At 42.4% G+C, this 24,664-nt stretch overlaps 2 protein-coding genes across 3 annotated transcripts in view; one reads left to right on the top strand and one right to left on the bottom strand.

Annotated features, from left to right (window-relative positions):
- mgat5 (alpha-1,6-mannosylglycoprotein 6-beta-N-acetylglucosaminyltransferase) overlaps positions 1-15,448 on the top strand; it is a 112,546-nt gene extending 97,098 nt beyond the window's left edge. Inside the window, exons 12-17 of one of the 2 annotated variants that reach the window (XM_003440854.5) lie at positions 277-426; positions 7,032-7,178; positions 7,284-7,400; positions 9,783-9,857; positions 10,597-10,754; positions 11,045-15,448. In XM_003440854.5, the coding sequence (XP_003440902.1) occupies positions 277-426; positions 7,032-7,178; positions 7,284-7,400; positions 9,783-9,857; positions 10,597-10,754; positions 11,045-11,243 (846 nt within the window). In that variant the 3' untranslated portion in view covers positions 11,244-15,448. The remainder of the gene's footprint in view (positions 1-276; positions 427-7,031; positions 7,179-7,283; positions 7,401-9,782; positions 9,858-10,596; positions 10,755-11,044) is intronic. The other variant, XM_013268931.3, reaches the window with a different exon arrangement.
- Positions 14,979-24,664, bottom strand: part of LOC100709407 (transmembrane protein 163) — a 29,788-nt gene continuing 20,102 nt past the window's right edge. The window contains exons 6-8 of the mRNA XM_003440917.5: positions 20,960-21,071; positions 20,475-20,616; positions 14,979-19,857 (exon numbers count right to left, since the gene is read on the bottom strand). Coding sequence (XP_003440965.1) covers positions 19,797-19,857; positions 20,475-20,616; positions 20,960-21,071 — 315 coding nt within the window. The 3' untranslated portion in view covers positions 14,979-19,796. The remainder of the gene's footprint in view (positions 19,858-20,474; positions 20,617-20,959; positions 21,072-24,664) is intronic.

Genomic DNA, 24,664 nt, shown 5'->3' with positions numbered 1-24,664 from the left:
AGATACTGTGTGCACTGATGCTCCTTTTGCAGTGCTATTTTTAGCTGAGCCCACCACTCAAGCCAGATGGTCTGTCGAGTAGCCTGAACAAAAGTTCACCAGGACACGAAATGAAATACTTATACTGATCCACTCAAACAGAAATTGCTATTCTAAGGGCTTCACAGATTTTGTTTCAAGATTATACCAGTTTAACCTAAAAAGGTTGATGTTTGAATGCTGCTTTGAACTTAATTTGAATTGATCTGCTTCATTTCCTCCCCGTCTGTTTTTTAGGACAAGAAGAAGTACCTGGACATCATTCACAGCTACATGGAGGTTCACGGCACAGTACACGGCACCAGCACCGTGCACCTCCCGAGCTACGTTAAGAACCACGGCATCCTCAGCGGCCGAGACCTTCAGTTCCTCCTGAGAGAAACGAAGGTGAGAGATCCTCACTTTAAATCGAAAAATGAGCCTTGAGGGAAATAAAAGTACATGGCTGCAGTTCTTAGTAGGTGGCTGTAAAAGCCACAGATCAACTCCCACACTGACATTTTTTTAAATAATGAAGAAATTGTGGCCAGGCTTACCTGCAGTATATCGAAGAAACTCTGTATCTTTTTTAACTAACCTTGGACTTTTTTATGCGCCGTGACTACAAAATCACCTCTGAATGTTTTTCTTCTTGCTTTATATTTAGTCTGCTTGTCAAAAGAAATTGAAAAAAGAAATATTGAAGCACATATCAGTGCTACAAAAATAAGTCTACAGGCAAGTTGGAGTAAATATTTGATTCTTCTGAGACTTATTGGAGGTTTGGGTGGAAAAAATGTCTTTATGTGAATAGAGGTCTTCTTCTGAAAGAGCCTTGAGCCAAGTGGCTGTGCTTTCTCTGAGCCTGGCCGTTCACAGAGGTACTTCCCCATTCAGGTCATGACTTGTCCCTTCCTCTCACTACTCAAACCACTCGCACTGCCAAAGACAACTACATGGCCATACACACTGTAGCCAGTATGAATTGTTGTGTAGAGCAAGCTCTTCAGAGGCAGTGACGTATGAGAGGCAGGTTTCTAGGTTTTTACGAATGTATGCAAGAACACAACACTTTGTTTTACACCTATTAAAACAAACACTTGTAGGTAAAAATAATAAATAATTCCCAGAAGCTGCAGTCCCCTTTCTGTTGTTAAAGCAGTTTCTTTATATCTATAATTAGCTGTCCACTGCAGTACTGTCAAGGCTTAAAGTTAAACATTATTAAGGGGATTGCAGCTTTGTGCAGGTTCATCTTTGATATACAATCTAGGTTTTAAACTAGACAGTTTTACCACCGGATTGATTTATCTTGGGACACATTCATTACACAAGTATACCTACTGCCCTACAAGTCTGCTAAAGGTCAGGACACTGCTTCTCACTTGAGCCTAAACCCTGAATGTCCATAACTTGCTGCCACACAGAACAGAAATACAAGGATAAGAAACAGAAATCGATTTCCTGTGAGGTCTGCCATGACCTGTCATGGTTGCTGAGACTGCACGGTCATGAGGGGACGTGTTCTGAACAGTCTGTGGGCCCACTTTGAAAACTTATCCAAAAATTCCCCCGAGCTGCAAACTTCTAAAGAGCTACAGAATGAAAATGACAAGATCCTCAGATAGCTGACGGCAACATCCGTTGGAGGTGCAAACTGGCACTAATTCAGCTAAGAATCTCTCTGGCTTCAGTCTTCATCCCTTTCAGGAAAAAATGAGGTGAGGGGAGGCTTCGATTTTCTTTAGCCTCTGAAACTAGATACTTTCCTGTCAGGCAAGGGAGGGACGAGCGGCAGACAGAGAGGAGGGACATCAGAGCGAGACAGCCACAGCTCATGATTCAGTCAGTTATAGAAAAAAAGATGGATATATATCTTAAACTCTTTGTCCTTAGCAGAACTGCCAAGTTGCTTTAGCCATAAAACATTAGTGATTCTGTCCTGAGCACCTGAAACCAAGGATCCGGTGATGTTCGAGGCACCGAGGCACAGAAAGACAAAGATGCATTCTGCAGTGGAGCAGATCATTAAAGACTGAAGGCAAACAACGCTCCACCAACAGTGCAGTGAATTATGATTTGCTAGAGCGAGAGCTTTATTAGCAAAGTCTGGCAGGTAAACACACAACAGAACCGGGATATAATATAAACCTCCATATCTTCTCATTACATGCGTTCCTGGCTGGAAACCCATCGGGGAACGGCCAATTAAATCGCACAAAACCAGACATTTCTCCGGCATTCTTGTTTAAGAGTTTACAAGCAAAACAAGAGGCGATGTAGGCACTCGTCCTTTCGTCGCTTAAACAACACGTTTACTGTTACCTGTGAGCAGACTGCCTCAGCTAATTGGCCTCGTGAGGTTTAGCTTTAAAAGTACTCCCGCATTGAGGCGCTTTTGCGAATACGTTGCCTTGTGACATTTGAAGGAATGGGGGAGGTGTTCAAGCTCCAAATTCCCTGAAATAAACTGTGACGTGCTGCGCTCTATCAGGTGAATAGCGTGGATGATCAAACCGCTGACATGCAGCAAAGCGTTGCAGCGTCATGTTGCAGGATGACAGAGTCAGAGGTTTTTGATGTTTCTCTCTCTGCCTTCTCACAGGCCTGTCTAACTCAACCTGTTAGATTCTCTTCTGCACACACCGTGCTTTCAACAACCAGTTGTATGCTATTGTATGCAGTGTGTGCAAAATAAGAAAGGGTGTTAGTAATACTGTTTGTCTTGCTCCACCATTAATGCCGCTGTAATCAGCATAAAGGGAAAACTCGAACATCCCATGGCAGGTGCTGGGATTAGAAATATCATGAACAAACAGCCTAATTAACTCGCTGGGTCATTAGACTCAGAAGCCACTGTGTTTTTAAGCCCTGCGTGGCAACGGCAGAAATTTGATGTTGTTCCAGCACATTTTGCATGACGACTTTCACTCCAGATACCTCGTTAGCTTAAATTTACATGCTAGTCAAAGGTGCACATAGCAGGTTCTTCTCCTTTGTATATAATCTTGATCTGCCACTAAGTTCTGCAAGTTACTAAGAGATTGTGGAAGTTGTAGCACCGCTTTATGTTTTGGTTTCTGTTCAGGTCTTTTGGTTAACAGGCGCTCGCTGTTCCAGGGAAAGACAGTTGAAATAATCAGAAATGCAAAACACCTGCTGCTGCTGTGACTAAGAACTAAGACGCTATTGTTGCACGAGATAATGTTGGAAGGTTCAGGTGATGTCTGACATTTAACAGGCACCGTAATGTGAAGAAGAACACATTAAATATCATTTATAGAGCACTTTAATTTCACCGGACAAATTTCACTGCATGTATTTCTCTGATTTTGTTTTTTATGGAAGTTAACCGATCTGACCAATCAGACCACCAACAGTACTGAATATACAATGAATATACAGTGATATAAAGATGGTAAAATAATACTGTTTCACCTCAGACACACAGCTAGACGCAGCTCCGAGTCCAATGACTGACCCAATCTCTCTGAATTGATCACCTCAGATGTGATCCCTACCCTGCCAGCAAGAGTTCAAACTGCCCCACGGAAGAATATCCTGAAATTAGTACGAAAGCGTGCGATACAGCATCAACTCCTGGATCAAACTATGAAATTCTCCCTACTGTTGCCGTCTCCTGAGGATCGGATTAGTGTTTAGAAGCGTCAGGACCAGCTCACCATCGCTTGATGTTGACTCCAGTTTATTTTTGGGTGGATTTTGGCAAAACTTTAGCAAAATCACAACTGTTTCGATGTTATACGACAAATTTGCGTCGAAAATCTTCAATGTGCTCAGTGCATAAAGGTGTTAACCGAAAGCTCAGGCTGATCTAAAGTGTCTGTTAGTCTCCATTTCATCCATGTTGTTTCTGTATGATGTCAAAGAGAGCAGATACTTTAATTACTGACTAAATTCCAAAAGTAGAAATTTTCTTTGGCTGGGAATGATCATGAGAGTTTAACTTTTAGCGTGTGAGCGCGTCACATTTATTAGTAAAAAAAATCCCCTCCCTCCGCCCTCAAACCACATCTGCAAGGTGATACATGATATTTTCATATCTATAGAACTTCTTATATGCACAGTCTCACTTTCACACACCCGTTCAAACTGTTTTTCTGATCATTTTGTCAAGGCTTGCAAAAAACCCTGAGGGCGTTTATGCTTCTTCTTCTGAATGTGTTTAAAACAAACAAGCAAAAAAAAAAAAAAAAACTGGTAAAGGAAACAAAAGCAAGTGATCTTTGATATTTAATAACTGCAGGTAACTAGTACTACAGTAGATGCTGTACTTCCCTACAAGATTTAAGTGCTTTCAGATGGTTTCTCATTTCTCAGAGTCGACTACTGGTATTAAAAACAGCGATTCTTGGCCCTCATTAACAAGAAGCAATATTTTTAGTAAAATGCAGCTGACATATATAAAATCCAAGGTTTATTTATTTAAGGAAAATATGCATATGTATACCAATGAAATCCATTAAATTTGACCAGATTCTAATTAAATGTAAAGTTTTTGGATGTAGTTGCGTTTACAGAACGTTTACATGGAGTCAGATTGCTAAAAGCAACATTTCGAGGATGTTCACACAACAAAAACACATTTTTCATTAGCAGCAACTGTACAAAATATACATACAAAAAAATACACAATTATTGAAAAAAAAATCAACAGAAATTAATCATAAAAAAATCAGATGTGCTTTATCCATTTAATATCAATATTTTATCATGAGTGCTTTGTTACTGATCAATCATTTCCATTAAATAACAAAGCACTCATGGTAAAATATTGATACAGCGGGAGTCTGTGTACAGTTGCTGTCACAGACTCCCGCTTCGCCCTCATGCATATTTGACTGTTAGCATTGATGCTACTTTTTTCCTTCAGATGTTCTGCAGATAATCATTAGTTGGGTCCCTCGACTTTAAAGCTGAGCGATGAGAGCAGGAATGAACATGGTGCTGTGTCTTCTCGTGTCGTGGGTGTGTGTGTCCTTTGCATGTGGCAGCTAGCTTATAGATTAAGGCAGGATGTTTCCTCAGGGGTCCAAATCAATGGCAGCTTTCATGTGGAGAGCTGCATGATGTCGAAGTCAGCCTGTCCATGAGCACGAGACTCCAGAGCCATTGTAAACTAATGATGAGATTCTGGGTCAATGCCACAAACTTGCTTTTGTTTTTTAAATCCATTCACATCTAGCTACAATCAGTTTGCAGGCGTTAGTCAAAAACTCCCACCTGAGTTATTCAGTGTGTTTAGCTCAGCTCTTCTCCCCCTCTGTTTCCTCTCCCTACAAGTACCAGCTGACTGGTTTGCAGCTTTCAGGAGCCTTTGCATGCATGCGATTAAAGAATGCACGTGCTTTGCTGCCACCTGTTGGCAGAAATATTTCAGTAACACTCACAGCTGAAAGAGCAGAATTCACTCCACAGGTCTGATTATTCATGTGACTACAGGCATACCTCATGACACAGCGCTGCATTGTGCGCTTAAAGAAAGCGTGTGTATGTAACACCGACTCAAACACACAGATAAGCCATTGTGTCAGCCAGCTGGCTCCACTCAATAAGCCACTCAGCTGGCACCCGGCCTCCCCTCTCAGTTTCTCGATTGCTGTCTCACTACTCATGCAGGCGAGCTCCACAAATATTTGCTTTCTTTCCACTCAGGAGAAGAAAAATTGCTTTAAGAACCCTCCACCCGTTTTCACTGTTTACTGAAATAAATGTTTGGGGTCCTGGCTAAGCACAAACAGTGGAGATACTATACCGTAGCATAAACACCCAGAAACTTGCAGAGTCCAGGTCTGTTGGGTTTTGTTGAATGTTACAGTTTTACTTTCAGTGCTGAGAAGCCACTCGTTCCTCGTACAGAGCCTTCTCTTTTTTTTGTTTAATATGGAAAACTACATGTTTACCAGGTGGTGAAAAAAATTGTCAGACGGCCCCCTTTGAGCAAGCACATGGCAACAGTAGGAAAGAAAACCCTTTTTTAACAGAAAGAAACCTCCAGCAGAACCAGGCTTAGAGTAGAAAAATTACCTATTTCTGTGTTAGTAATGGCTGATGTGGTGCCAAACAAGCCGAAGAAGCACCTAAAAGCCCACCACACCCAATCTGAGTTTCAAAAGAACGCTAGGTCTAAAGCAAAGGAAGTGAGGATGTATAAAAGTGTCTGATAAGGAGAGCTTGTTATATCTGGTGGAGCTAGATAACTTGCAGGTGTCGCGCTTTCATTTGACGACACGAACAAAAGAGGAAATGACAAAGAGGCTGTTTGACTCAGATACAGATACGCTTGTGTCCTTTTGCCTAAAAGTTCATTTAAAACTTACTATTTGTTCATTATTTGGTGAAATTAGCTGAAAACAAAACTATTCAAGAGGAAAATAAACTTTTTTTAACTATAGAAATGCTGCATTGATTGTCTTTTTCCCTGTCATGAAGGTTAATCAAGTAATATCACTCTTTGGTTGTCTCATGTGGAGCTGCATGTAGTTATTGATAGCTGTGAGCTAAAAATCCCGCCTGTTTAAGTGATCGTAAACATAAACGTTGGTTTAAATGAGTCATTTCAGAGCTGAAAAGCAGTTCTAAGGTGTCTTTGCCAGTTTCCATGATTGTTTACTATCTGATTTGACTGCTGAGCTATTATGTGCCTCCACGTCTAAGATATCAAACTCCTTCAGGCCCGTGGGAGGAGTAAACGTAAGAGTGATGTCTTCATATTATCGCGCTTGTTTTCCCTCCCTTGTTTCATGGCGAAAATGTGCTGCCTCCATCACAATTTGTGCTGATAACAGGAGAGATTTGTTTCTACAACGCGCTTTCGGCAACTCCTCAACACAGCCAGTAAACTTCGGCGCCCCTCTGCCTCCTCCCACCGGCACCTTTAGTTGTGTTTATTTCAGGACCTGCACACTGCTGTTCACACATGCCTCCTCCTTCCTGTCTGTTAATATCCAGCCTGCGGAGCCTGACAGCCGTGTGTGTTCTCTCCTCTACAGCTGTTTGTGGGTCTGTCCTTCCCTTACGAGGGTCCCGCCCCCCTGGAGGCCATTGCCAACGGCTGCGCCTTCCTCAACCCCAAGTTCAACCCTCCGAAGAGCAGCAAGAACACAGACTTCTTCAAGGGCAAACCCACCCTGAGAGAGGTGAGAGGAGTGCAGGATTTCTCCCCCACAGCTCGACCCATAACTTTTAAATCATTTGATTTTCCTAACCCCCCACCCCTCTTATTTCTGCTTTGCTGTCTGCAGCTGACCTCTCAGCACCCATACGCCGAGGTGTACATCGGTCGGCCCCACGTCTGGACGGTGGATATCGAGAACTCTGCCGAAGTAGAGAGGGCCATCCGCTCCATCCTCAGCCAGAAGGTAACCGCGGGCGACTGAAAGACGCTGAAATGTGGTGCAATTTCAAAAATGTTATTGCATATTTGTTTCTACAACAAGGACAGAAGCCCCTTAGGTGCAGCACAGACACACGAGCTTTCGGCAATACTGCTGCATTAGCTGCAAACATCTTTTAACTAAATTCGCTGCACATTAAACAAGCTTTAACTGACAGGCTTTAAAACCATAAATGAACTTAAATCCAAACACAACAAGTCATCCTCAAATTCCCTTTTAGGCCCTTCGTCCTCGCTGGGTTTCAGCACTTTTCACCTTCATTTCTTGCCGGTCTCTGGCTCCTGGGTGTTCAGTCAATAATTGCAGTGAGTCTCTCATCATGAGCTGACAGATCTGACGCGCCTTCTTCTCAACCTGCTTCCTTCTTTATTTTTTCTTTCAGTTACTCTTTTTTTTACCCCCCTTATCAAGTTAAATGTCAGACCTTTTCTCTTTTTTTTCTCCACCCGAGCCACTGTCTGAATCTCAGAGGACACAACATTCACCTGATCTGCATTGCAGCGCAGGCACTTCCCAAAGGTGTGCTTTTTCCGGCTTCATCCTCTGACACTATTCTTTCATTTTCTTCACTTGTGAAATTCTTGTGCTTTTTTTTTTTTAAGCTGCCAGGCTTCTCTCTTAAGCATCACCACTTTTTCCACAGTACACCTCCAGGGAAATTTCCATATATAGTGAATGTTCTAGATGATGGTGGTTCTAATATATAGCACCAAACCACAACAACAGTTGCTTCAAGTTGCTTTACATTGCAAGGTAAGGACCATTTTGTAATACAAGAAAATGTAGAAAACCCCAACAGTCATATGACCCCCTATGAGCAAGCACTTTGGCGACAGTGGGAAGGAAAAACTCCTTTTTAACAGGAAGAAACCTCCAGCAGAGCCAGGCTCAGGGAGGGGCGGGGCCATCTGCTGCGACCGGTTGGGGTTGAAGGAATAAAAAAGTTAAATGAGCTTCAGTGTTCGCTTGTTTGCTGTACAGACCGTCTTGCTGCTCTACATAAACATGATTGATTCCAGCAGTGTCACAGTTAGTGAAATGGACCTGAGTTGATGTGTCAAGTGATTGTAACATAAAACCTCCTGTGTCTGGGAGGTCCAGTCTCTTTATTAGTATTCCTGCTACAATTGCAACATGAGGACAAAAGTGCACTCTAAGCCACTCAGAGAACAGATTGAAAAGTAAAAGTCAGGACGTGGCTACAGAAAGATTTCCAACTCCTGGGACGATTTGTCCAATTGAGGTTCTTTGGCCTGATGAGACAGAATTTGAGCTTTTTGGCCATTAGACTAGATGCTGTAGCGTCTAATCTAATAGACATCCCCACAAATACACCATCTCCACTGTGAAGCATGGCGGAGGCAGCATCATGCTCTGGGGGTGCTTTTCAGCAGCGAGCCATGGAAGGCTTGTAAAGGCAGAGAGGAACATTAATGCAGACAAATATGCACCGAAGCACAGAAATGATTTACAGACAACAAGGTGAATGTTCTGGATTGGCCCAGATCTCAGTCTGATCGAGAACTTGTGGCTGGACTTGAAAAGAGTGTGAGTGAGCTTTTTTATTAACGTTATTGCCTTCAATCCCTTTGCTGTGGTATTTGGTGTAAAGAGGGAATGAATTTGTTTATTGAATATAAATGTGGACAGCTGCTTTCATAGATTTCTTATATGATCAGCTGCAGTGAATTAATCTGAATAATTCAAATCTTCATAAGTTAAAAAGCAAGTGTGCCTCACATGTCTTAACATGGAGTAAAAAAGAGGGTGTGATTGTGTAAATGGCTGACCGGAGTCATTAAGGAAAACCTTGTTGGAGCCGCAGGAGGATTGATGGAGATATCGTGTTCCGTCTCCTGGTCCAGGCCCATGCATATTTAAAACCGGACTCAGGACCTCGTTGTGTTGTTGTACTCTGCCGAGCTGGTCAGAACAATGCCTGTGTTCACTGGACGAGCCCACAGAGCCTCATATGCTCCGTGATCCGTGGCGAGACGCAGCCTACCAGGCTCCGGCTCTCCTCCTGCTCCCCCCCTCCCTTCCCCTTTCCTCATCCTTGCTTCCTCCCAGCAGCCAAAGGCTCAGAGGGAGCACGGAGCGACTTAGTTCAGCAACAAAGGCTGTGGTTGTTGGTCGCCCCCCGTTTGAAGTTTCCTTCAGCAAATCGGAGAGTGTGCGGAGGCGGAGAGTGTGCGGAGGCGGACAGCGGCGCAAAGATCAGACAGCGAGCTAACGCTTCACCAGGAGGAGCTCTCTGAGCGTCTTCATATAGAAACACGTCGAGCAGAGTGTACAAGCTCCCTCGTCCTGCACGTGTTTCAACAGTCTGTGTTTTATGTTATTCAGATTGAGCCCTACCTGCCCTATGAGTTCACCTGTGAGGGGATGCTGCAGAGAGTGAACGCCTTCATCGAGAACCAGGTACTGCCTCTGCAGAGCGCCTCTCCATCTTTTCCACGTGCACACAAGTCAGAATGAAGCCATGTCGGGGCTTTAATTCATGCCACCCTCAGCTGGGGTTGGCGTCCCCGGGGCCGTATAGATTTGAAAAAGCTGCAAGTTCAGCTGCTGCTGATTAAAATTCAAAGATTAAAGCCTGTCGAAATAACTCAACATAAGCATTTACAGCAAGTAGACATCAAAGCAAAATGAAATATGAGAGGAAGTAGAAGCTATAAGAGCGATCAAAACATCCCATGAAATGAACAAAATCTACAATAAAGATGAATTTAGTGAAGTTTGACAGGTACGCCAACTCCTTTCTGTCATCTCCCTGATCATTTCCGGTTATCTTCAAATTAAAGGTATAACATGCCAACAAAATGCTTTTATTCAGATTAATTTTGCTCTTATTTTCTGTCATATTGTGTTACAATGTTGGAAGATCATATTAAAGACGGACATGTTTTTTAAATAATGAGGTCGGCACGTGTACAAAGAATACTAGACGTTTAATACTACACCCGCCCACCTCCTGTTTAAACCTTCTGCTTGCATGTGGCGACCAATCATATGAAAGTTAGTTTAAAGAGCGGCAGAGCTAACTTATTTTTACTTTCTTTACATAAAGCATACAGATATTACAGAGTTATAGTTTTTTTCCTTTTCTTTTTTCCTCCTCTTTGCACTCCTGTTGTTTAACATCATGTTGTGTCCTCAGGACTTCTGTCACGGTCAGGTCATGTGGCCTCCCCTCAGCGCCCTGCAAGTGAAGCTGGCAGAGCCCGGGCACTCCTGCAAGCAGGTCTGTCAGGAGGAGCAGCTCATCTGTGAGCCCTCCTTCTTCCAGCACCTTAACAAGGATAAAGACCTGACCAGGTGGGACACACACTTTGTCTTAATATTAGTGGCCACCAGGTGGCAGCATGACCCAGGCTTGAGCTCATGTGAGCAGTTTATCATTCTCTGACGAGCTGCTAAAACCTGCAGTTATAGTTATGACCACTAGTGGGCTCAGTTTAGTTACAGAAGAAAAATGGATTATCAAGCCTGCAGCTCAAAGACACCAGTCCCCTTATGAGTGTGCATGTCTTTTCTCCTCTTGTCTCTCCTTCACATTAAAAAAAGTGTTGAAAAATAAAATCTAAAGCTGTCCGTCTCTCCGTCAGGTTTGGCATGGACTGTCAAACGGTGGAGTCGAGCGCAGACACCGTCGTGCCAGCATACAGTGAGACTCGCCATCACTGCATCTTCCAGTCGGACCTGCTGCTGTTCAGCTGCGCCGGCGCCCACTCGACACTGCAGCGCATCTGCCCCTGCCGTGACTACATGAAGGGCCAGGTGGCGCTGTGCAAAGACTGCCTATAGCAGCAGCACCCAGGCTGACAGAGGGTCAGGAATCAGATGGGATTGCGGTGATCGGGGAGGGGGCGGTGGTGGGTGGATGTACAGCAGCTTGAAGGAGTGTGGTTGAGGGAGACGCACATTCCCGAGCAGTCATGCAGCTATCAAACACACACACCAGACTCCTTTGTGACGACAACAGAACAAAAAGAACAATCACAGGACTGAGCTCGCTCTTCATATTTATTGTTTTCCTCTGGTAGCTGGAGGAGGAGCACTCCTGCAGCTGACCGGAGCATCTGCCAACTCTCACCTTCATCAGCGGGTGGCGCTATGAGGCCTGGAAGTGGCGTGGATTTACTTGAATCAACAAAGGGAGTCGTACGAAGTCGCAGCAGATGAGGTGGACTGCACATATCGGTGACCCCCCCCACCCTCCGCTCCACCCCTCCGTCCATCTCACCCCTGCTCTAATCTGAAACTGTTAATTTTAGGTAGGTTTGCACTGGACCGGCACGGCTGAAGGCCCACATCCCCCAGCATACACACACACACACACACACACACACACACACACACACACAGAAACACACACACACACACACATAGAAACACACACAAACAAAGTGGGCTGTAATCAGATTTACACTGTAACCAACCCATTCGTCTCTTCTGGACAAAAAAGACTAGATCGGACAAGTAAAAGTAGAAATCTAGATTTTTATCCTGGCAGTTTCGATCGTTTCCTGAAGCATCCTCACCAGACTCAGTGATCTTCATCCCCACCCCACCCCCACCCTTAAAACAGAGGAAATTCAAGACTGTCGTGTTCAGTTTTCATACATTTAAGTTGCACACTTGTTTTAAAACTGACAAAAAGTTGTAAGGATGAGGGACTGTCTGTCTCTGTGAGTGTGTGTGTTTCTGCAAAAGGCCAGTAGAGAATTGTAATTTTTTTTTTTTGTCTGCCTGTTTTAAACACACCATCCGGCACTAGGCACGCACCAAAATGACATCGCTCGTTCTCTGTGTCGTGGCGTCAGGTCGTAGACGATAGCCGTCATCAGTAGCAGCGGTAACACCTTGCAGCAAAAGGCTGGGAAGCCTTACTGTCAACACGTAGTTCCGAAGACTCAGAGAGAAACACAAAAACCTTACTTACAGAGATGTTCGTCCATGTCTTTGCGTTGTAAACTGTTTTTAAAAAAGACTAAAAAAAAAAGACAAAACACAGATTCACACTCGTCTCCCATCTTCCACATGACCGCTGTAAATCCTTTGCAGCATACTGTACGCAACACAGACATGTCAACAAAGAGCTCCGCGGTGGGCGCTACACCTTGCATCGCCTCCTTTTCTTTGGATAATCGTTAGGATCTTAATTTGCCTGTTTATTTGCTAAAAAAAAGATAAATAAGGAAAAAAAGATAAGATTTGTATTTCTTGTGGTGAATGGAAAAAATGCACTAAGTTAATCAGAGGTTTAACATGATATTAGTAACACTGTATATTGTTCATATGAGTTTTAAAGTTTTTCTTTTGTATTTATTTTGTATACAGATCTTTATCGCTGTGTTCGGCTGGAAATCTTTTTCTTTTTTTATTTATAGGATGGGTGTCTTTTCTTTTGTTTCCCTTTTTATTGACTTTTATTTATGGAGGGTAATTTAAATGTAATTAAAAAAGCATATTTGTCTCTAGGTGTATGAATAAAGACAAGGAGACTTTGTCTTCTGCTGCCCTGCTTTCAGCTGTGATATGAGACCAAAAAAAGCAACAAAAATCAAATATTGGAACATTTTTATTTTGCACCAGAATTTGGTCTCAGATGGACTTACGTACCTAAGCCAGGCCTGTGTCTGTCTGGCTGCTTTGTGATCGGTCTAGAAAGTATACTATAGAAAATATCTTATCAAATGTTTGATTATTTATTCTTTAAAGAGCTTAAATGACACATAAAGATTGGTTTAAAGTCAAACTTTCCAGTCTAAACGTAGCTCTCATCCCGCTCTCTGTAAGGCAGACAGTAGTGGACAAACATGCTTGTTTTGTGGTGAAATGAGCCTCGTACACTTTGTGCTTTGCTTTCATTTCACTGTTGTTTCTGTTTGCACATGTTTCAGTTCAGCCTGAATGGCGCCTTTTTTCTTCTTCTTTTTTTTCTTACCCTGTTAAGCAGGTCACTGATCTGCCGCCAAGTTAAGTGTTTCAAAAAACATGACGTGCCTTTTTGTGGTTTAACTTCAGTTCTGCTTTTGTTTGACGACTGTTGGTGAGTTGTGATGGTTTGTGGCAGGGTCAGGTTACTCTGTTATACATGTTTACTTCTGCAACATCAGAGTCAGGTTGGGGTTTTTTTATTTTTTGATTTAAATTCATTTTAAGAAATTTAAATTGGCTGTCCACATCTTAAGATCGTTTTGATGAAGATATTTGGAAAAGTGATAAAACTGATAGGCTCTTTGTTTTTCAGAACTAAATTAAAAAAGAAAGAAAGCAGTTTACCATCATGTTTACCAGTCAAGCTAGGCAGTGGATTTACATGTGTGATAGTAATGCGATTAACCAGTTGAGTAGTCAGTAATAAGAGGAATCAGATGATCACAGCACATGTAGAATAAATGGGTTGTCTGATTTTGAATGCCTTAAACTGATTACTCATAGTTATCCGGTCCTATCTAAACGTGACCTGCAGCACATGTGACAGATACACAAGTGGCTTCAAGCTTGAAGAAAAAAAGAGTGTTTTTTAAACTTTCACGAAAAGCATCTGGTGGTGCTTCAAAACAAATCCCATAAAAAAACCAAAACCAACAGTGCATTAGTGCAAATCGCTAGTTTCCACATTGGTTCCTGTTAAAAATGTAAAACTGGAGTCCAGTAATCAGTTTCGGGGGCATGCATTTAAAAGGAAGCGTACCTACAGTTTGATCAGTGAATTGTGAAATATCACAGTTTGTGCTGTTCTACAATAAATAATAGAGCAATAATCGGCTGCCTCTCCAGTGACTCTGTCATCAAGCAGACGACTCCATTTGTGTCAAACTGTAGCTGGTACTTCTTTACTTACTTCTACTTGAAATGAAAGTCCAAGGGGAGTTAGAGTACATCTGACTGAGTCCAGAAGCAGCTGACCCCGCTAGTAGGAAAGACGAGCTAGGAGCCGTTTGCCGTGCTTGCTCATGGGGGGCCGTGCTTGCTCATGGGGGGGCCGTGCTTGCCCATGGGGGGGCCGTGCTTGCCCATGGTAAGTTGTTGGGGTTCTCTCTGTGTTCTAGCGCCTTGAGGTCACTGTTGTTGTGATTTGGTTATATAACAAACTGAACTGAAGTAACTTTCAGAATAAAAGAAAGGGGATTGTCAGCTAATAGATCAATCTGGATGGTTACATTTTTTTTCTATTCTTTTTTTTAGAATTAAAAAAAAAAAAAATCAGGGCTGTAAGTGAAGCCTTGTATTTGGGTAGCACTGAATATGTCAATGTTTAGACCAGTGTGATCACACACATCGTTTAAATCAACCATGCACCTGTGGTTCTTCATCTTTAATGCACATTTAAACGCCGTCAAAATAGTCCCACTAGTATCTCCGGGACCACATTTCACACTTGATGACAAATACACACAAGTACTGAGTGACTCACAGGATGATTACTGCACTGTAGTGCTTAGCAGCCATTCTTAAAACATGAGGACAGAGTAGCAGGTGGGACTGAGTCAAACTAAACGGCACATGCATAAGGGAGTTACTGGAGCAATCTGTTCATTGATGGTTTTGGTCTTTTTATGGAACTTGGTCATGATTTTTTATTTATTTTTTTAAAGGTAGAATATCACCAGCGTTTAAAGCTTGTACATATCCAATGTGGGAATGCTTGAGTTCATGCTACACCAACAGTGATACCCAGCATGATTCCTTTTTCAGCAAATAGGCAAATATTTTGAACCCTTCACAGTCGCTTCTTAATAACTATGACTCTGAGGCCTGCTTAAGTGATCAGCTAAATCCCTTCTGCTGCAGCCAGAGCCTTATTTCTTTTCTGTTAGCTGGGCTTGTTCAGAGCACATCTTTGATCAGATCATAGGCTGTTTGGTTTCTGGAGGAATCTGCTCAGAGCGCCAAGCCATCAGCAAAGTTTGGACAGAATAAATCAGCACATCTCATCTGTTTTGACCTCAGCATTGAATGTCTCCATTGTATGAACTCTGCTACACACACACCAACATGGATGAAGATTTGTTTTGCTCTCGGTTAAAAGTTAGAAACCCCAGAACAGCAGTGAAAAGTGGGTAATGCAATGGTTTTGTTTTCACTGTTCTTGACGAGTAAGAGGGATACAACTTTATTTTTAAATAAACCTTTTTTCTGTGACAAATGGCTCAGACTCTGGTTTTACATTACAGCTATACAGATTATTTACACAAGCAAAGAAGTGTACAGTCAGCAGGCTGAGGAGTGCCTTAAACTCTGTATAAACCGAGCTGATGTGGAGTTAAATGTGTCTCTCGGTGTTTACGACATGTCGAAGACAGCAAATTAGTGATTACAAGCTGTTTGTATTTTTGTTGTGATCTTTTCTTAATATTATGGGCTTCCTAAATAATTTTCTGTAATCTGCATGTTTTGTTTCTCACACCGATTTTAGGCACATGTATCTCCACAAGCTCAGGAACAGAATTGATCCCTTATTTGTATTTAAATAAATCCAACCAAACAGCACAGTCACAGATTTTTCATAAAAACTAGTATCACAGCACAGCGTGTACATTCAGTTACGGTCACAGCAGCAAAGCACAGACTGAGGAAAATGTGTAAAATATGAAAACTAACAAAAATAAACCCTGATCAAGTCGCACAAACACCTATGAGCAAAATTAAGGCTTTGGGATGGAGAGGAGCTCTGTTGTACAAAGTCGTTTAATACGAAGATGAGGAGGAGGACAGCCAGAAAGTGGAAGCTGCTTTAAATTAAAACCAAAAAGATGAGGAGAGGATGTGCCGCCATCACAGCTGATTGACAAAAGGTTATCAGGCAGGAATGAACGAGCTAGTGATTAACACGAGTCAGCTGTAAGGGTCAGCTGTAAGGGTCGCTACGACCCTTCTAAATGGCCCAAAAACAAACAGCAGCTTCACATATGAGAGGAAACATGTTGACTCCTGATAAAACAGCGACTCATTTAATGTCCAAAACCATCGCTGCATTGAATTTCATTAAAATATTTCCCAGTTAGGGTTCCGCCATTGATCCAAAACAGTATGGCAGCCTCTACAGTGTATGTTTGTAGGACTGTGAGCTCTGAGTTCAGTACAGACACTGTTTTCATTTCACCAGCCAGCAGGTAACAAACTCGTGTGTAAAGGTGGTAACAAGGAGAGCTGCTAAAGAGGCCCCAGTAACTATTCCCAGTCCTGCTCCTCATTTCCACACTGGTGCTGGAGTCCTCCTCTTAAACACAGGATACACGTGAACCCACCAGCTGCTGTTCAGCGTTTTTGCACCTCAAACTCACAGAGAGCAGCAACCCATTAGATCCATTTAGGGTGAATGCAAACAAACAGGGAACGGAAGCTGTTGATTTTCCAGCGTACATGAAACAAAACCCAATCGATTAATAGACTAATAATCCAGCTGTTTTTGTGTCAGAGGTGGTGGTTGCACCAACTACGTTAACACTAAAGAAGTCTCCAAAGGAAGCACATACAGGAGAATCGGACAGATTATAATTGTTACTTCAATAAATTCATTTTGTAAGTTTATTCTTTCAGCCACACTCTGGTTATGTTTAAGGATAAATATAATAAACAGAATACAAATGTAGACTTGGTGTATGTGATGATTTTAGAATCGTATATAAATCCTTAGAGATTAATAAAACTGAAAAATCAACAACTTAAGTTCTGTCTACAAATCTACATTTATTACTGATGCTGTTCAGGAAAACACAAAGACTTTAGATGCTCTTAAGACTTTTCCATTACTGTCCATGCACTGCAGTCCCAGGGGTGCTGCAGGAATGGTGACGCTATTTTCCAGCCGATTGTCACGGGGTAGTGATTTCATACTCGCAGCTCCAGAGCACGTTAGGTCTGCAGCACAAGTTATCCCAGTAAGAAGTAAACCACCTTTGTAATTGTAAAAAGTCAGGTTAACCCTGGAGTTACCTGGATAAACTCAAACCTGAACCAGCTCAACCTCCGATTCTTTTAAAGAACTTCAGTTTCTAAGATTTGCTCCTCCAGCAGCAGTAACCTCACACATCTCTAAAGGTCTAGTCTGTTTGTAACACGCACGTTTGACAAATACTGAGATTTATTGTCCACATGTACACTGATGTCTGTTTGTGTGTGTTTTTACATACCTGCCCACATTAACGTGCAAAAACACAACTGTGGCCCAAACCAACAGAACTCGACGACAATGTTACAAACATAAGAGCAGAGAGCATGCATGAACTGAACCCAGGAGGAAAAATCCAGACAAGTTTGGTTCATGTTCTCTTAGGTTTTCTGATCTTATAATGCTCGACTTTGCGAGGTATCTGAAGAATCCATCCAATTACCTCTGAAAGTTAAAAACCTGCACCCTGCGCTACAATTACCCTCTGATTACATGTTCCTGCAAATCTCTCTGCAGCTTTTTGACTAGCCCTGTTAACAGACAGACTGAAACAGATTACTTCCCTGGCAGAGGTAAGAACTCAGCTCTTGCTGCCCACACATAAAAACAGCGCACAGTTTGTGAACAGCTTCTGTCTGGAACTCTTTCATAGGTTTCAGCTCCTAAAACTGCATCAGGGTAAAGAACAAGCTGAGCTTACTGATACGTGTGTACGTGGGGCCTTTAGCTTCAGCCATAAATCTGTTTTTCTGTTCATTTAGTGTGAAGGTCATTTTCTTTGACCTTTACATGCGTCTCATGTGCCGAATTTTGTCTCGGGGTCAGGTTCAAACACTCAGCTACAGTTGGTGGTCAGAAGTTTACATACATTTTATGTAGATTTACACAGGTTGGGATGGTCTCTCGGAGGCATTTCTAAACAACTCCAGATGCCAAGATCATCGGTTCAAAGGATCGTACGCAAGTACAAGTTATTCAGACGTGTCACCACTTTTCCACAGCCTGGAAGGAAACCCCAACTCTCACCCTCGGGAAAGAGGAAATTGGTTGAGATGTTAAGGATCACTGAACCAAGAAAGAACCTCCTGCTAAAAAAATGACACCTTCAAGCACAACTGAAATGTGTGACTGCCAACATGGACGAGCCAAATATTTTATGGTCAGACGAGACACAGATTGAGCTGTTTGGCTTTCAAACCGAAGAACACTACCCACTGTCAACCATGGCGGTGGTAGCATCATGCTCTCATGCTGTTTTACTGGGATACACGTGCGCTGCACAAAGTGGATAAAGTAATGGTATAAATTCAAATTCTGCTGCTCGAGGTGCAACTTGCTAAGGGACATTAGTGGGGGTGTTTATATTTGATCCTCGGTAGACTTTTGACCCCGCGTGGACTAAAGAAAATCTGAAATATACTGAAACCTCCGCAGCCAGTTCTTGTTTTTGTTATTTAATTATTACACATGTATCCTGAACAATCATTCCAGCCTGGTTTAAAATGCCAAATTACCATGACAGACCCATGATGAGTGTATGTAAACTTCTGAGCACAACTGCATATTAGATAACCCGTTCACATGTAATGACCTACATTTTGTAGTCTCCTCTTTTGGTCAGTAGATGGCGCAAGTTAATTGTATAAATGCTTTTCCTGGGAGGCAGCGCAGCCGTTTTGTTTTCCTTCTGTTAGAGTTACAGTGGAACAGTCAGGTCCCGACTCTGTTGTGCGACTCAATGTCAAAAAAGATTATTTTTTTGCTCCAGGATTGTAAGCTTGCACTGGAAGGATGTTGCTGCAGCAGTCTGGATAAATATTATAAACGGCTAATCACACGTCACTGAGCCTGTCGTGTGTGTGCTTATGTACCTGCTTCTTGTGCCAAATGGGCTTTTTATTGATATTTATCCTCTCTCTAGTCATAAAAAGGTAAACACCATTAATACTCCACCGCTACATCAGCTACATCAATCAGTTTGACCTGCTGTGCTGCAACGCTTTATAGCACAGCTGAGCAAAGGCCTCGTGGAACCATGGGAAAAACAAGCTGCTCTGTCGTGACGGGGTGATGACATGTAACTGAGGTATTGCACATCTGAACATCTCTGCATCCATAACACTGCAGTCTGAGCTGTGTACAACCTTTGAAAAATTACATTAACCCTCTCCCCCACAGTCTTATCTCTGTTACCTTCTTTAAATATGGAGGCATGAAAAAGCAGACTGCGCCTTTGACTTCTGAAAAACAGGTGAACATGTCATATGTACATTAAACTGTAAAACATTAAAAATATGCCACTGACACCATCTTCCATTGAATGGGATGATGAATGGGAGGACTGCACAGACACCGACGCCTTCACTGGCACCGCGAGGACTGATCGTGATTGTCTGTGGAGTGCCTCTATAGTCCCCATCCTGTCAGTCGCTCCCAAACACGCCCTCTGTGATCCGTTACTCAAAGCGCTCGTAGTTCCTGGTTTGTCGGACGCGGGGGACCATGTCCAGGAGCAGTCTGTGGCACAGAAAGAGGCAAAGAGATCAACCTCTGATCCATCTAAGGATACATCTGAGCATCTCGGCCCAATATTGCACTTAAACATTAAGGTCGCTTTGGGGGATTTGAAAATGGAGATGACAGCAACCTTCAGACCCCTACCAGCTGTTAGAATACAAATTTTCTAGCCTCGAGATTTCAACCTTTAAAGGTGTCACTATTTTATTTTTTCATCATCCCCATGTACAAAATAGAACTTGTAATGCTTTTATATGAATCCAGTGACAAAACTGCACAATCTGAAATTGGTTTTCCACACAGAACTAACACAGTGTAATTACACCAAATCACTTTTTAAGCTTTGGTTTGATGAATACTGACTCCAGATGGAGGTATTCTGACTTCATTGTGCTTTTATTATCTTGAAACACCACAGAGTATTTATTTGGGTAGTTAGTTTAAACAATTTCCTCACTAAATGTCCAAACCAATGCTCTGCAAGCTGCTTTGCAACCCACCTCCACCCCAGCTCCTCTATTCATTCTGTGGATATGTTCTGCTCCAATATCAACAATTATCTCCATGACACCAAATAAAAGGTACGCCATTTCTTTTACCAAGTACTAGCCACTTACCTAACTCCATAGGCGAGGATGATCAGACCTATCAGGACACCTATTGTTCCATCCAGGTACCACACCTTGGGCTCGTGCTTGTAGACTTCAGCACTGATGAGGATGGAGAAGCCCATGATCCCCCCCAGCAGTGAGTTGAATCCTGGAAAGAGACGGCAAATGTCAGTCAAAGTTGGCTTTGAGGGTTCAGAGGTCAGCTCTCAGAAACCTGCGAGTGTCACTGCACATGTGATATTCACCATTGCTGTCACCAAGAAGCCAGTAGTGTGACAGATGTTTGAGCTGGCTCCATGCACCTGTAATCTCATCAACTATAAGGCAACTTTAGGAAACCAAAGGGAGCTGACAGACATGTCAGAGTGACAAACCCATGATTTTTACGATTGTGATAGTCACAATTTAATAGTATCACTAGGAAAGCTGAGGAATGTGAGAAAGTTTACAAGTTCTAAAAAGCTATGATGTCTCTGCACGTGCACACCTACCATCAGTGAGGAGAGCTCGGCTTGTCAGTACTTTGCCGAGCATGAACTTGATTACAGCCAATATGATGCACATCAAACCGCTGACAATGGACACGCTGAACAGGAAGTTGTCCTGTGAGAAACAAAAACAACAGACCAAGTCTGGGATTCAATCTCCTCGTTAAAAGTGCAGCATTGACTTGTTTTAGACATTGATTACTATCTTCTCACAACAGGAAATTTTTCCAAACAGCAACTTGTACAAGGTTGAATGTTTTTAAAATTCATCTTTAGACAAAGATAGCTGCTAGCATTGCTAGCATTAGCTGATTACTTAGGAGTCCACCATCTGGGTTTCCTAGAGCACATTCTAGGTCAATAAAAACTACCCACCCACCCACACAGGAGTAGCAGGCAAAAGTCTAGCGTTGACACTTTATAATGTAAAGGTCAGAAACCAATTGCTATGTCCATCTTTTATATACAGTCTACGGCCTTGACTGCTGAGGTTTCTTTTACTACTCAGTGAGTCAGCTCATGCAGGGTATTATCTTTATTTATAGGCACAACCAGTACTTCACTGTGTACCAAACCCTATCTATCAGACTCTTCAGCCAAATTCAAAGACAAGGTCTCTTTTCATCACACCTACAATCACAAGGCAGCACACAGCTCAGGACTGTAGCTGCCTTTTAGCAAGCTTAACCTTCCAGACCCTACAGGTTATTCAGAAAAGCAACATTTCAGCACAACGCCACATTTCCCAAGCTCACCAACACTGTGAGTCTAATAACAACTACATCAGTAACAAGTTTTTTCACACTGAACTGATGAATCCAGCTGCTCTGCCTCCTTGTCAAAACAGCACAGATACTATCACTGACAACCCTGACACCCCCACAATCACCACCACCTCCCCTCAGTGTTGTTTACCTCCAGTAATGGTTCAAAAATATTCTCCATTGCTCCCCGTAGCTCTTATGTAATTGCTCTTCCTGATAAGTCTTTTTTTGATTAGTGTTGAGCCACAGATTCGCTTCCTGCTCTATCCATTTGGTTTTCAACAATTTAAACATGACTTTGTTGTTACATCTGTTTTGAGGGCCACATCACTACATGCCTGAGATGTAAATGCACAGAGGACGGCTGGAGGAGGAGAGATGGATTAGAGAAGAGAAAGCGAGCTGCAGAGCACTCAGAGCCTCTGCAGCAACATTAATATTGTACTATGGCCTCGGAGCCATGAAAAGCTACTTTGGCAAGCTCGCACACATCAATGAGGAGATGGAAAGAAAACCTCAGCATGCTGCATAGACCCAAGTCAATGCTGTGACTCAGGTTTGAAACTAAAATTTAAATTGTTTATCTACAAAGCATTGACCACACAAGTCACAAGTTAAGCCCACCCTAAAGCAGTGATAAATTAACTGACCCATCATTTTCATCATATTTTTTTCTCACAACAACCTTTTTTTTCCGACAAAAATCGAGACAATAATTTAAGAAAAAACCCCAAAAACTAACGCACGAGGACAAAAGCTACAAACTATTAAATGTATCCATATTTTCGTCAGTGAATAAAAACTAAATAAAAACATTTTGGAGAGACGAGATCCAATCAGAACTTAGTTAGTTGTGTAGAAAGGCGGGAAGAGTTTGGAAGTGATCCAATCACAAGTAATCTTGTGCAGCAAGGTCAGATGCGCACACTTGATCTGCCCCCAGGACACAGTACAACTAGCTCCCATGCTGCCTTTATCTCATGAAAATTCGACAAAATCTCAAAGTTTGGGAGGAAAAGAGGAGCAAACGACACATGGATACATTTCACATTTGATGTCAAGGAAAAGACACTTCTGACCCTAACCGATGGCCCCGCCCCTCCCTGAGCCTGGTTCTGCTGGAGGTTTCTTCCTGTTAAAAGGGAGTTTTTCCTTCCCACTGTCGCCAAAGTGCTTGCTCATATGGGGACATATGATTGCTGGGTTTTTCTCTGTATGTATTATTGTAGGGTCTACCTTACAATATAAAGCGCCTTGAGGTGACTGTTGTTGTGATTTTGTGCTGTATAAATAACATTGAATTGAATTAAAAACCATGTGGAGCAACTCTTATCAGTAAAAACGCAACAAACTTTTACATTTTATATTTTAGTCAGCTGAATCAACTTTAGATTTAGTCTGTGAAAATCTTCCGTTTAGTCAACTAAAACTAGACTAAAAAATGTTTAGATGCCTCAAGGATGACTAAAATGAAATGACATTTTATTTACAAGTCTAGGACTTTGACTAAAATCAAGATTTGTTGTCAAAATCAACACTTCCTTAAAGCATTTCCTGCTTTTTCCTCCTTTTTGACTTCTATTAGAATCTCATAGTCATTTTCCCAGTGACTTCAGTCCAGACAGACTTCTTATTGCAACATATGTAAAAAGCAGGCGTCACACTTGTGCATTGGTTTAGTGTTCAGACCCAGAAGCTACTTCCATAGAGTCTATGACAGTGCATTATATCTATCACTGCAATAAAAAACACACATTTAGGTATAGATGTAGCTAGTGGTCAAGAGCTGAGAAGAGTGGATGTACTAACAGAGGCACACACTGTAGATCATTTTAGTTATTTTGGAAAGTTTTGTTTCCAGTCAGCTGAAATGAAGGATCGCATGCTGTGACTCACTCCGTTATCACGGGGAATCCCCCAGTGACCTTATAATCAATTTTCCCATGGCTGTTGCAGGCTGGCATTTTGACCGATGGCAAGGGGAGCCACACACACACACACACACACACAGAAAAGCCTCTGCCCAGAATATGAATGCAGCAGTTGACATTTGCGTGTAACTACTATAGATCTCTGTGCAAAATCTGCCAGCCTGCACCTCTGAGGCTCAATGTCAGCATGTAGCTTGTCATAAAACTACAACTAAGTTTGTGTGTGGATTAAAACAAACACAATAGAAAGTGTTAATGGGATCAGAAAATATTCAGCTGATGAACAATTAGATTTTTATTGGGTGCCAAATCTGACTGCACTGGTTGCTTTTGCTTTTAACTCCGTAACTAAGGCAGTTTGCCTTCATGCTGTATTTAAACATCTTTCTGTGGCCTTGCAAAGGATTACATAAACCTCAAGGATGTAAGACTCTCTCAGCTGTCAGAGGTCAGAATTAATTTGCAATATGAAAAGCCCTGCTGGGAGTTAAAAGGTTTTCACAGAATCTGTGTCATGCAGAGAACGGTTTTGTTTTTGGATGCTAACTGACATTAATTGGGCACAAAGGACCTGCAGAGCAGGAACAGTCAGGTGTCAAACCAAACATCCTCCTCCACACACCTCACGCCTCCCACTCCGTCCAACCCCGGCGTACCTGAGCAGCTGCTTTCCTTATTAACATTTTCTAGAGAGGAAGGAAATGAAAATAAATCTTATTTTTTCAACACTGGCACAAGGTGGGAGGCTGCGAGGCACACACTTTAGATCTCCAACTGTGATGCACCAGAAGTCAGTCTGGTAGAAGCCAAGTGTGCGACAGCAGAGGAGCGGGTCGACTCAGAAAAACACAATCTGTCTGTCTCGGCACTCGACACTTTAGTGCTCACAACAGGCCATTCTCTCCCTCGCCGCAGCCACACATGAATAGAAGGAAAACACAGTTGGGTCAATAAAGCTGTAAAGGGCTTCAAAAACTAATTGGATTTTCAGACTGAGTCAGTTATGGAGATTA

Source organism: Oreochromis niloticus, linkage group LG23 (genome assembly GCF_001858045.2).
Source record: "Oreochromis niloticus isolate F11D_XX linkage group LG23, O_niloticus_UMD_NMBU, whole genome shotgun sequence".
Lineage (NCBI taxonomy): Eukaryota > Metazoa > Chordata > Actinopteri > Cichliformes > Cichlidae > Oreochromis > Oreochromis niloticus.
This window is presented reverse-complemented; position numbering and strand designations above follow the sequence as displayed.